Here is a 12,379-nt window from a genome sequence, read left to right on the forward strand (position 1 = left end):
TGGGGCCCAACGTCATCACTGGCGGAGGACTCTGTGGAGGGAGTGACATCCAGGACTGCATTTTGAATTAGGCCCAGGATTTGGTGGACGCTGCTAGTGGACAGAAAGATTCAACACCCTAAAATGGATACTAATTGTTATACTTACCATCACTGTTTCTTTTGGATGATATAATTAACGGATGCAATTGTAGAAAAATTGAAAGATCTAGATACATATAAATGAGGAAAAAAAAAATTACCTAGAATTGGCTTCTGCTAATGGCAACGTAGCATACTAAACACCCTGAACTACTCTCTTACATGAAAACATTCAAAATGTTGGATAGAATTTTAAAAGTCTCTTTAAACACAAGGTTAAATGTTACACAAGAAAAGGATGTGCAGAAGTCAGGACAGTAGAAGAAGGAAATACGTCAAGTGAGTGAGTGAGTGCCAAAGCTGGCCCTTTCACTAAGGATTTCTGCCCGCATCTGGAGACCTTGACCTTCTGCCTGAATGGCTGCATGGGGAACAGGAGACAGAGCACAATGCTGGAAAAAAATCTAAAAAGTTGGAAGACTTACGTTGCTAGGTTTCAAGACTTATAAATTCATAGTAATCAAGACAGTATTGGCATAAGGATAGATAAACAAATCAATGTAACAGACTAGAAAATACAGAAACAGTCCCACCCTTAAAGGATCAATTGAATTTCCGTGAATATCCAAACAATTTAACAGAGGAAGAGAAATCTTTTCAATAAATGGTGCTGAAAACGGATATCGTTATGTGGAAAGAATGGAACCTTGATCCCTGCTTCACTGTACATAAAAAGCAATTTGAAACAGACCACAGACTTCAATGTAAAAGCTACGAGTACAAAGTTGCTAGAAAAAAACACAGGACAATACCTCTGTGCCCTTGGGGTAGGCAAAGATTTCTTAGAATACAGAAAGGACTAATCATATGGGAAAAAATGGATAAACTGGACACCATCAGCATTAAAAACTTCTGCTCATTAAGGTCACCAGTAAGAAAATGAATAGGTAAGCCATTTTGTGAGAAAAAAAATTCACAGCATGTATATCAAAAAAGGACTTGTATCCATAATATATAAAGAACTCCTACAACTCAGTGATAAAAAAGCAATCAAACCAATTTAAAAATAGGCGAAAGACTTGAATAGACACTCAACAAAGAAAAACATAAAGAAACAAAAAAGATATAAAGAATGGCCAAAAAAAGCACTTGAAAAATTGCTCAACATAATTAATTATCAGGGAAAGGCAAGTTAAAACTATAATGAGACATCACACACACCCATTAGAATGGTTAAAATTAAAAAGACTGAGATGGCCAAATGCTGGTGGGTTGTAAAATGGTACAACCACTTTGGGGAAAGGATTGGCTGTTGATTAGAAAGGTGAACTGGTCAGACAGACCCCCCGGATCCCACATTTGGGTTTTTGTGAAGACTGGAAAAACTTACTTAAGATGCCAAACAAGTTATCCTGATTTACCTGACCTAGGCCTTGGCAATTCTGAATTACTCAGTGCCTACTGTAAAAGACTCTAGCCATACTCAGAACATGGAGAAATAATCCTTTCCAGGTGGGGAGCAAAAGTGACATGGGCGCGGGATTGATTCCTGGTCAGGGAACTAGATCCTGCATGCATGCTGCAACTAAGAAGTCCACATGCCACAGCTAAAAGTCTTCATGCCGCAACTAAAAAGATCTCACATGCCGCAATGAAGATCCCTCGTGCTGAAACTAAGACCCAGCGCAGCCAAAATAAATAAATTAAACAAACAAAAAAAGCTGTAGTCAGGTATAGATACATTTCTAAGATACGTAACAGCTTTGTTCTGTTTAAAGATCTGGGAATTCTGTGGAATAGTGACATGCTTCCCATAGTATAATCAAGGAGTCTGACCTTAACCATACAGGCAATGAAAGAAATATTACCTAACAACCAGACTAGTGAACCAACAGCCTTAATGAAAACAAGGTATCTTCCTTCACTGACAATTCACCATTATGAAGAAGCATACGCTCTTATTTAGTAATACCACAGGGACAAGAGAGGGAGGTCATGAATCACTGAATCTTGAGATGAACTTTTAAGCCCATCTTGGGATGGTTCTTTGCATTGATTTTGACCAACATACAGAAAAGGATTTAGCATCAGGTAAGCACTTGCTCTGTGAGAAGTACCGTCACAGGTATTTTTAAAATCTGATTGGCCTGAGAGGTTAACTAACTTGGCCAAAGTCACACACATGATACGTCACGAAGCCAGAATGCAAACACACTTGTTCCCTCCCTCCTACTGCAAAGATTTACTGGGTGCCCCCATGCCCTGCATCCTATAATAGGTATTGTGATGGGGACTACGTCCAGAACCAAGGAATCTTTTTGAATGAGGGGATAAAAACCTTACAGAGAATCCACATCTTTATCCTAAAAAAAACCTGAAATAGGAAGGTACATATTTGAAGGAAAAAATACATTTTGGAACTTCTGGTTAAAAAAATTATATGGTTACACTTATGGAAAAGCTCTTACAATACTTTTCAAGTAAATTAACCTCTACAGTGGACTTTTTAAAACTCTGCTTAGTTAGATATAAAGTTTGGAGAGAGAGGAAACACCTGGGAATCATATAAAAACATTCCAGATAAAGTCAGTGACAAAAAAAAACTGGGTTATATTCTTGGACAGGACATATAAATACATTGATAGCCTTTGGTATCTATTGTTTGTATCGAGCATTTTCAAAAATAAAGTACCAGATATCCTGAGAGGAGAGGATTAGTCTCCTCTCTGTAACTACATTGTTACTCTTCATACCAAAGTTCCAGATACACAGGAGGCACATGACACTTGTTGAAAGAACAGGATATTAACCAAAAGAAGTTTCTTTCCCACCATAATCAGCTCCTTAAAGAAAACAATGGTTCCATGCCAATTTTACAAGCTGGATAATCAACCACTGTAAAGGTGGATCACACTTGACTGAGATTAAATCCACTGTCTGCATGGTATTTCAGAGGCCCAAAGACATGGATTTTATAAACATGCAATTAACTAAGAAAGACCTCATGTGTAACACAGCATTCTATACCAAGAGCTGTTTGGTTAGATGTTAATCTACTGTTATTGTTCATTATTGCAAAGAACAAATGTCACACAGTACCTAGGTTTTTGTTGTACTGAAGTTTTGGCAACTGGGCGATCAAAAATAGAAAGTTGACGACTGGGAAGTAGGGTAAGCGCTTTGTTGTTATGTATATCTGGAAAGAGAGAGGGAAGAGATGGTTTCTTCATATCACCCAATACCGCAGAACACATTTTCAAATGGACAGCTGCCATGTTATTTCAGTTTGCTCTTCTGACTCCTGAAAACTAGGACGGTTCCATTCATTCGCCGCCTCCAGAGTTTTATTTAACACCGCTGACCCCTCCCCCACAAAACACAGATCCCTCCTTGACAATTAGCCCTTTGGGGAAGGGAACAATTCTGCTCAGAGATTAGCACTTACTTCCCCCCTGAATCCTCTTAATGTCCACAGCAAAAGGAGAGGGAAAAAGGTGATGCACAAGAAAGTCAAGGCAAAGAGGAAAGCAGGACAGAGGCAGGGAAAGAGAAAGAGGCAGAAAGAAAAAAAAAGAAAGATCCACATAGCAGTGCGTGGCAGAATGTAAGTAGGAAGCAGGAGATGTCTTGCTGCCCACTGGCCTTCCCCTGGGCAATGCCACAGAGCAGTCTCCCGCCCCGTTCACGGGGCAGAAGGTACAATCAGGACACACCCAGCCACGTCCCTGCTCCCAGTCGGACCAGTTCCCTGGGAGGCGGGGCGGTATCCTGGCCAGGAGCGCCAGCTCTGGTCAGACTGCCTGGCTCCACTGCTGGCTAGTGTGGAGCCCTGGGAAGTTATCAGCCTCTGAGCCTCAGGATTCGCCCCCAATAAGGGCACATTTCATGGCCCCATTAGCACAGTTAATGGTTAACACAGTGCATGGCACGTAATTCCTGAAAAAACGTTAGCTGCTATTTAGGTTAATCATCTTTTACCGCAAACCAAGGGGATCTCGCAGATTTCAGAATTTGATACTACAATAAAGATTTTAGAAAGGTAACACAGAGTCTAGGGTAACAGTCTATAATCAAAGTCATCAGTATTTCTTCATCAAAACGTGAAAACTCACAGGAGTATAAACAGCCTCAAGTCAGTCTGTGACAAGTTTTGGCACTAAGTGAGATCTGGCACCAACTTATGAAAAAAAACTTTAAGTTCTCAGAGGTTTATGGAGACCAGAATCGCAGAGAAGAATCTGTCGCCCCAGATTATTATTGTGATAACTGTCGCCACGGAGAGAAGCATCTCTGGGCAAGAAGGATCAATGCCACCATTTAGTTGCAGTTCAAAGACTAAACCCCAGAGAAACCTAAAACTCATCTCTTACCGATATAGCACTTTTCTCTTTTCAACAAGTTCTGACATACGCTGTATCACGTGATTCCCAGAGCCGGGCAGGGAAGGTGTGATTACCCTCATATTACACGTGGGAAATGGGAACCCAGAAAGGGCAGGGAATTGAGAGAATGGAGGCTCTGGGATTGGAACCAGGTTCTCCCAATATCGGAGCACAGTGATCTGGGCCAGATTGCCTTTGGTACCACCCTGTCTCCCACCACACCATTATATATTTTAATCATTAACCTTGTTCAGTGGGTTGTGGATGCCAGCTGCCTCCAGGTAGGCTGTGATTTCATATAAGAGTGTGTTATCCTCTTTGGGGTAAGGAAGTGAAGGGTCCTGATAGTGGGCTTCAATATCTGCTAGGAGAGCCCTAAATAAAGAAAAAACAAAACGAAACAGTGATAAACATTAGAGAAAAACTGCGTTAGACAGCAGTTAATACAAGCTATGATATAATCTTCCAGGGATTCAGTTTCCTCATCTGTAAAACAAGGTCTTGATCCTTCTGATGCGCAATTTCCAACCCTGTGATTGGTTATAAGTGGAAAATTTGACCTAGAATTACGTTATCTTTTGGAGTTCACCCAAATCAAATGCTTTCTCCATTTAAATTTTTACGAATTGACCGAACTATTCTCAATACCTACTTTGTCCAAAGCATTGACTTTGTGACCGAGAAGCACTGATTATTTATCTTTTAAGCAGGAGGCTCAAAATGAGAGCAAGCTGCTGGTGAGGTGAAGGGTATGGCTGTACACCAGGATGTGTCCCACAGCCACGTCTGGCCATCAGCACGCTTCTAACCGCCCTCAGGAGAACTCGTGACTCTGTCCTGTGGAAAGCCAGGTGTGGATTCTGCTAATAATTGCTTTCTCAATCTGTGCAGGTACCTAGTGCAGTGTCTGGTGTGTATTAAGTGATCAATACATGTTAGCTGAATGAATGAATCAAAAAAAAAAAAAAAAAAAGTGAGAAACAGACCAAGAGACCATACTGAGGCAAGAGGCTTCTGAAGACAGGTTTGAGTACCTACAGGAAGAAAGCCTATAAATTCAGAGAGCCTTCTCACTCAAAAAGAACTTAAAAGAGGAGTTTTTTTTTTTTTTTCCCAGCTCTTTATTGGAGTATAATTGCTTTACACTATTGTGCCAGTTTCTGCTGTACAACAAAGTGAATCAGCTGTACTTATACATATATCCCCATATCCCCTCCCTCTTGAGCCTCCCTCCCATCCTCCGTATCCCACCCCTCCCTATCCCACCCCTCTAGGTCATCACCGATCATCGAGCTGATCTCCCTGTGTTATGATCTCCCTGTGTTATGCAGCAGCTTCCCATTAGCCATCTATTTTACATTTGGTAGTGTGTATATGTCAGTGCTACTCTCTCACTTTGTCCCTGCTTCCCCCCACCCCACCCGTCCTCAAGTCTGTTCTCTACCTTGCATCTTTATTCTTGCCCTGCCAAAAAGAGGAGGTACTGAACAAGAAACCAGAGTGCTAACCGATGATGAACAATCCAGGCCCACAGGTGCCTGTCTCAAAGACCGGCACTTACTTATTGAGATTCTCCAGAGCAGCTGCCAGATGTTTGGAGTCAAACCGACAAGAATAATTTAATTCATTGGCAATCTGCTGTCTTAGAATTTGCATCTGCCCAACCTGTGAACAAGCAAGGAAAGAACAGGTAAGACACATAAGCATTTCGAAGTGACTAGCAAGGAGATAAAAAGATGACAATTTTTAATTGCAGGGATCACAACATTCTAAAGAAAAATTCAAGGTTTTCCTGGACTGGCTTCATGGCTAAGGACAGCATCAACCCTGAAGGAGCACAAGGGACCCTTGAAGAAATGGCGGGGGGGTGCGAGGGGAAACTGGGACAAAGTGAGAGAGCAGCATTGACATATATACGCTACCAAATGTAAAGCACATAGCTAGTGGGAAGCTGCTGCATGGCACAGGGAGATCAACTTGATGATGGGTGATGACCTAGAGGGCTGGGATAGGGAGGGTGGGAGGGAGTTGCAGGAGGGAGGGGATATGGGGATATAAGTATAAATATAGCTGACTCACTTCACTGCACAGCAAAAACTGGCACAACAGTGTAAAGCAATTATACTCAAATAAAGAGCTTAAAAAAAAATGTCTGGAGAGATTCCTGTGCACCAACCTCAAAATAGCCTAATAGTTTACAAAGTGATCCATTAATGGTCAGCTGGCCATGGATTAAAGGTGTCTATTTTGAAGCTCTATTTTTGGTCTTTTGGGATAAGTTCCCCATGTTCAGTAGCCACTAATGAGAAGGCCCTATTTCCTTTATTTGTCTCTTATAACAGTCAGTGTCAAACGACCTCAAATGTACTACCTTTGACCACTATTCTTATGAGGCTATTCTAATTACGGCAAGAAAATAAGTCAATCCAAAAAATGCTATTTATAAGTAAAAAAACCTTTTATTAATAGAAAACTATTATTATTTAAAACTTAGGGACTTCCCTGGAGGTCCAGTGGTTAAGACTCTGCGCTTCCAATGCAGGGGGCGCGGGTTCGATCCCTGGTCAGGGAACTAAGATCCTAAGAACTAACATGCTTCACCGTGCGGCCAAAAAGAAAAGAAAAAAAAAAAAAAAAAAAGTGGGTTCTTCCAGGCCACTCAAAGATGTCCCTCCAACCTTGTATCCGCCCACAAAATTCCTTCCTTAATTCTAGTTACTCTATGTCAAGGATTCCCTAGAAAATACCAATCTAGACATGGAAATAGAAATAAAGGCAGTTTTATGTAACTTGTTCTTATTTAAATAAGATCCTGGAGCCTCTAAGGCGCCTGGGAGGTGATAAGCTCATTCTACCTACTTACTTGCCTCTTAGAGAGCTTTGGACTGTCACTCTTTCACTGTGATTTCTCTAATGCTGCACTGACCAATACAGCAGCCACTAGCCACCTGTGGTTATTTAAATTTAAAATGATTAAAATGAAATAAAGTTTGAAATTCAGATCCTCACTCGCACAAGCCACGATCTAAGTGCTCAACAGCTCCATGTAGCTCGTGGCTGCAGTCACTGTTGAACAGCAGAGTATTTCCATGCTGTTCCAGATCATTAGTGCCTATTTAGTGACTGCAGTTTCCCTAACTCAAGACAAAAAGACAAAGTGGTCCTTGGGGGCTCTATGTAAAGATCATTGACTGAGACGCCATACCTGCCTACTGCTGAATTACCGGCAATCGCAACTAACAGTGGCCTACAGTAGCAACCGGGAAACCTCCAAAGCCTCTTCCAATAAGCATCCTTGTACTCTCCCTCGGCCTCCTACAGAGGCGCGACACAGGCCAGTTCGAGCTCAGGTAATTCTTTACTCCTCCTGAAAGGTTTCCCAGCAACAGGAAACTTGCTGAGATGCTCTTAATCTCTGAAAGTGCTCTGGCTAAGGGCAGTCAGACCTGTATCACAAGAGGCCGTCCTGTGTCACCAAAGGCTAAGGGCTCCCTGTGTTACCCATTCTGTTTAACTTTCCAAATTAAAACAAAGAAATCAATGAAACTATGGGAAATATACTGTGCATCTGGCTGAGACACCAGTGAGTCCCATTTCAGTGAGCAACTTACATAACTGGGAAGAAGAGAACAGAACCATTCCAAATTCCCCGAGCAGGCTAGACTTCTCCTGTGGTATGTCATACTTTTAACCATGGATCAGTTTTCCACCAGGAAATCTACTCTTTCTTACTAGACTGTGAGTAGGCTTTCCAAGGAGACAGCCAGGGTTTCCGTGAACTCTGCCTCACAGCAACTGACACTGTTGTGTACCCACAAGGGTGTTCAACAAAGGATTACTGAAGGCCTCAGATCACGCGACAGAGAAGGCTACGCAGAGCATGCAGAGGGTCTCTGGGAGCGAACGCTACGGTGCGAAGGCAGGAAGGTAGGTGAGCGGGTTCTAAAGTGGCTTGGATTTCCATCCAACAAATCACAGGCACACCTTGGAGATACTGAGTTCGGTTCCAGGCCACCATAATAAAGCAAATATTGCAATAAGCTGAGTCGCATGAATCTTCTGGTTTCCCAGTGCATATAAAGGTTATGTTTACATTATATGGTAGTCTATTAAGTGTGTAATAGCATTATGTCTAAAAAATACTTAATTAAAAAACACTTTATTGCTAAAAAATGCTAACCATCTGAGCCTTCAGTGAGCTGGAGTGGTAACAAAGGTCACTGATCACAGATCACACCGTATCAAATATAATAATAATGACAATGTTCAGAGCACTGCGAGAATTACTGAAATGTGACACAGAGACACAAACTGAGCAGATGCTTTTGGGAAAATGGCGCTGACAGACCTGCTCCACACAGGGTTGTCACAAATCTTCAGTTTGTAACAAATGCAATATCTGCAAAGTGCAATAAAGCAATGCACAATGAAACAATGTATGCCTGTAACCTCCCCATCTCACTGCTTATTTTCAAAGACACATGTTCTAGTCACAGTGTAAGGATAACTTATGTCCCAAGGAACTTGGCTTTCTAGTATCTGTGCAGATACTAATCTGCCGTAGATTAGGGTGGCAAACTGACAGCAGCTCATTAATGAACTTGTTACATAAAGACAGAGTATGACTAAGGGAAGAAAACTTCTATTTCCCTGTGTGAAAGCACCTCTCGCCAAAAGGCATTTCAAAATGAAAGTTTTCCTCAGTGAAAGAAAAACAATAAATGGGCCATCGAAAAGCACAGTCAAGAACAGCCAAAGAACAAACTTAGAAATAATGACAAACTAAAGTGTTGTATTTTTGTTTTGAAGGTCAAAGAAAGAGAAGTGATTTTCTTTGTGCAACCAAGTTACAAGAAAATAATAATTAAAAAACCATAGCATCGCTTCTCCCCTCTCTCCCACAACGTACCTTCATGATAGCTTCAAGGTAAGCGGTCCAAATCTTCTGTGTTTTGGCAATGGCGGAAAAATAAATTTTATTCGAATTTGCTGAAAGGTTAAAATATGATTTTCTATTTAGTAACTCTGGAAAGGCTACAGTGTTCTCTCTACCTCAGGCTCGTTTTAGAACACTTACCTACAATGCTTTTTAGGGGGCTGACGGCATTCATGAGGGTTTTTAAAGTGTCCTGCACAGTTCTGTCTCGCAAGATAATTTTCTGAAACATGCTGAGGAAATTCTACAACAAGAAGGCATGATCAAAGAACCAAACATAACGGGTAAAATGAATAAACACTCTAGTTAATGAAAATGCTATGTAGAACACAGACTAGCCTCATTCGCACAATGTTACAAATAGGATGACAGGAAGCTGCTGGTTTCCAGGATGAAATTCACAAAAATAGTCTACCCATAAAAATACTATGCTGGCCGAAGAAATTCTAGTTTATTCTCAGTTCTTATCTATTTAACAGGACTCATATAAACATGCCTGATGTCAGTATAGGAAAGCATGAAAGAACGGTTAAATGATCTACTCTCTTCTCTCCCAGGGTAGCAGAAAACACGCACGAGTGCCAAAATGCTCACCTGTAACTCTTTGACAATCATAAAGCACAGAAGCCTGTCTAACCCGTTCAGACCGAAAGTCCCCAAGGTGTTCTGGATTTCCGAGAAGAGGCGGCTGCTGGTCACTTCTTGATGGCTTTTCATGTCATACCAAGTGTTCAGCTGGTCAATGTGACATGTCATTCTAAAACAAAAACAAAATGAACTCAAAGCCGCAAAGCAGCTCAGAATTCATGCTGAAGGGATGTGGGATGCAACAGGATAGGGGCATCAGAGAGGAGGAACAATGGCTTCATGATTTGTTTCAGTAACTTTTGGCTCGAGGCACCCAAGGCCTCTCATGGTGAGCTAGGAAGGCAAAATTCAGTTAAGTCACCTCTTCCTGCCCTTGCTATGTCACCAGGTTGACTGATTCATTTCCACTGGGTCAGGCTGTTGTTTGCCGTCATGTCTCAAGGACAAGGCTAGATTCAGTCACCGGGCTGGAAGGCTTTAGAGCCCTGCTGTCTCGCTGTAGGGCCTTTCTTTAAATATCCAGAGACTGGGGACAAAACAGAGTCTTATGTCATTTCCACTTTGGTAAGAAAGGAACTTTGAATCCTTGTGTCCTCATATCTGAGACCATGATGACAAAGCCGTTTCCTCATTCCTACCAGTTCTGGTCATCGACTAGTGATTCCCTTTTAGACTCAGGAGTGTGACGATGGCAATGATAACAGCTGACAACATTTGCTGAGCACTTCCTGTGTGTCAGGCACTGGCCCAAGACCTTTCCGTGTGCCCTCTCCTCATCCTCAGAATAGCTCTGTGATGTACAAGCTGTTTGACCTTCATTTTATAGAAGAAATAACCACGGCTTAGACAGGCCTGGTTCCAACACCATACCCATAACCACCGTTTTAATGGGTCTCAAATGTTGACGTAGGGACCTGAAATCGCTGGCAGAGCACGTAAAAAACAGACACCCAGATCCCACTTCTGGAGACTTGCATTGGGCAGGTCTGGGGTGGAGTCCCAACCTCTACTTTCAATAGCCCCCACAAAATGATATGCCCCCAATCCTAAGAGCCAACACATATCTTTACTGAAATGAGGCTTGGGAGGGAATTAAAAGAAACTCAGGAGCTAGGGAATTTTAAAATTGGAAGTAAATGGGAGAACGAGATGATTTCCAGAGCTGCAGTCTACTTTCAGGCTTCAAAACACCCTGCTTCCATCACTTGGTGCTGGCACTTTGAATGTGTCACTTGAGAGGCTTCCAATTTTGATGATGGAATCACACATGACACAGAAATCCCAATCATGCTTAATCCTTTCTGCCAGTACCAACATGGCGCTAGGTGAGTTAGGCAGACAGTTTTCTAGGAGGGCTTCAGTGATCAACCCATGGGTACTGTGAAAGGAGTCACAAAACGTTTCGGATCATTTACTCTTTCTGACCCATGAGTCGTAGACAAAACTCACTTCTGCTGAAGGTGACAGACAGTTTGCCAAGTTTCTTAAGTTTTGAGAGACAAAATCAGCCTGAATTTGAAGTCAGTATAAAGAAGATATGTCATAAGGCCATTTAATTCACACAAAGTCAACTACGCACGCACAGCTGAGCAGAGAATGAAGAAAAATCATCTTTCCCTGGGTAACCACACCAGTCATTCCACTGAGCAAGCACATGCCCAGGGGTGACTATAAGACAGCAGACAGGAGCCTGCCCACGTGAAATATTCTCGGAGCAATTCTGACTATATGAGATTTTCACCCAGGCGACTGTATATAAACTGTGAGTCACTGCTGCAAGTCTGCCCTTGAATGACACATGTTTTAAGAGTTGGGCTCTGGAGTCAGAGGGCCTGGTGTGTATTTTGGGTCCACCATTTATTAACTTCTGGGCAAGTGACTGAGCTTTTCTGTGTCTCAGTTACTTCATCTTTCACACGGGATGAATAACAATGCCTACCCCTTAAGACTGCTGTGATGAGTAAGTGAAGGGATGCGTCAGGGGCTAGGAAGAGGGCACAAGGTGAGTGCTCCAGAAATGCTGGTCTTTACCCAAGAGTGCCTGGGGGTGGGACTGAGAGAAAAGGAGGTCATTTTAAAAGGTCAGGGTATGAGCTGGCAAATGCAAGAGCCAGTGACTGCAATGGGGGAGTGTGTCATAGGTATACAGGCACAGAGGAGCAATCTGTAATATACCAGAAAGTGAGCTGGAAAGCAAGTGAAGCATAGACTTTTAAAATAAGAGGTGGCCGAATAGACCTTCTAATTGTTTTCATCTACATGTCTTTGGACTGGGGTCTCCTCAGTCACAATGAGAAAAAAATGCAGTCTCAGAAAAAGCAAAGTTAATAAACCCGTTAGTAAGGCTCCAGCTGTGGCAGGAACAAGGGTGTGACCTAAGCAGATGTGAGGTA

The 12,379-nt window shown here is 42.2% G+C and overlaps 1 protein-coding gene across 2 annotated transcripts in view; it reads right to left on the reverse strand.

The window, feature by feature from the left end:
- The window catches only part of WASHC5 (WASH complex subunit 5), a 50,245-nt gene that overhangs the window by 3,009 nt on the left and 34,857 nt on the right, over positions 1-12,379 (reverse strand). For both annotated transcript variants that reach the window (XM_057737091.1, XM_057737090.1), the window contains exons 21-26: positions 9,993-10,155; positions 9,540-9,642; positions 9,372-9,451; positions 6,024-6,127; positions 4,708-4,837; positions 3,180-3,276 (exon numbers count right to left, since the gene is read on the reverse strand). In XM_057737091.1, the coding sequence (XP_057593074.1) occupies positions 3,180-3,276; positions 4,708-4,837; positions 6,024-6,127; positions 9,372-9,451; positions 9,540-9,642; positions 9,993-10,155 (677 nt within the window). The remainder of the gene's footprint in view (positions 1-3,179; positions 3,277-4,707; positions 4,838-6,023; positions 6,128-9,371; positions 9,452-9,539; positions 9,643-9,992; positions 10,156-12,379) is intronic.

The sequence above is a fragment of the Hippopotamus amphibius genome, chromosome 5 (genome assembly GCF_030028045.1).
Source record: "Hippopotamus amphibius kiboko isolate mHipAmp2 chromosome 5, mHipAmp2.hap2, whole genome shotgun sequence".
NCBI classification, from domain to species: domain Eukaryota; kingdom Metazoa; phylum Chordata; class Mammalia; order Artiodactyla; family Hippopotamidae; genus Hippopotamus; species Hippopotamus amphibius.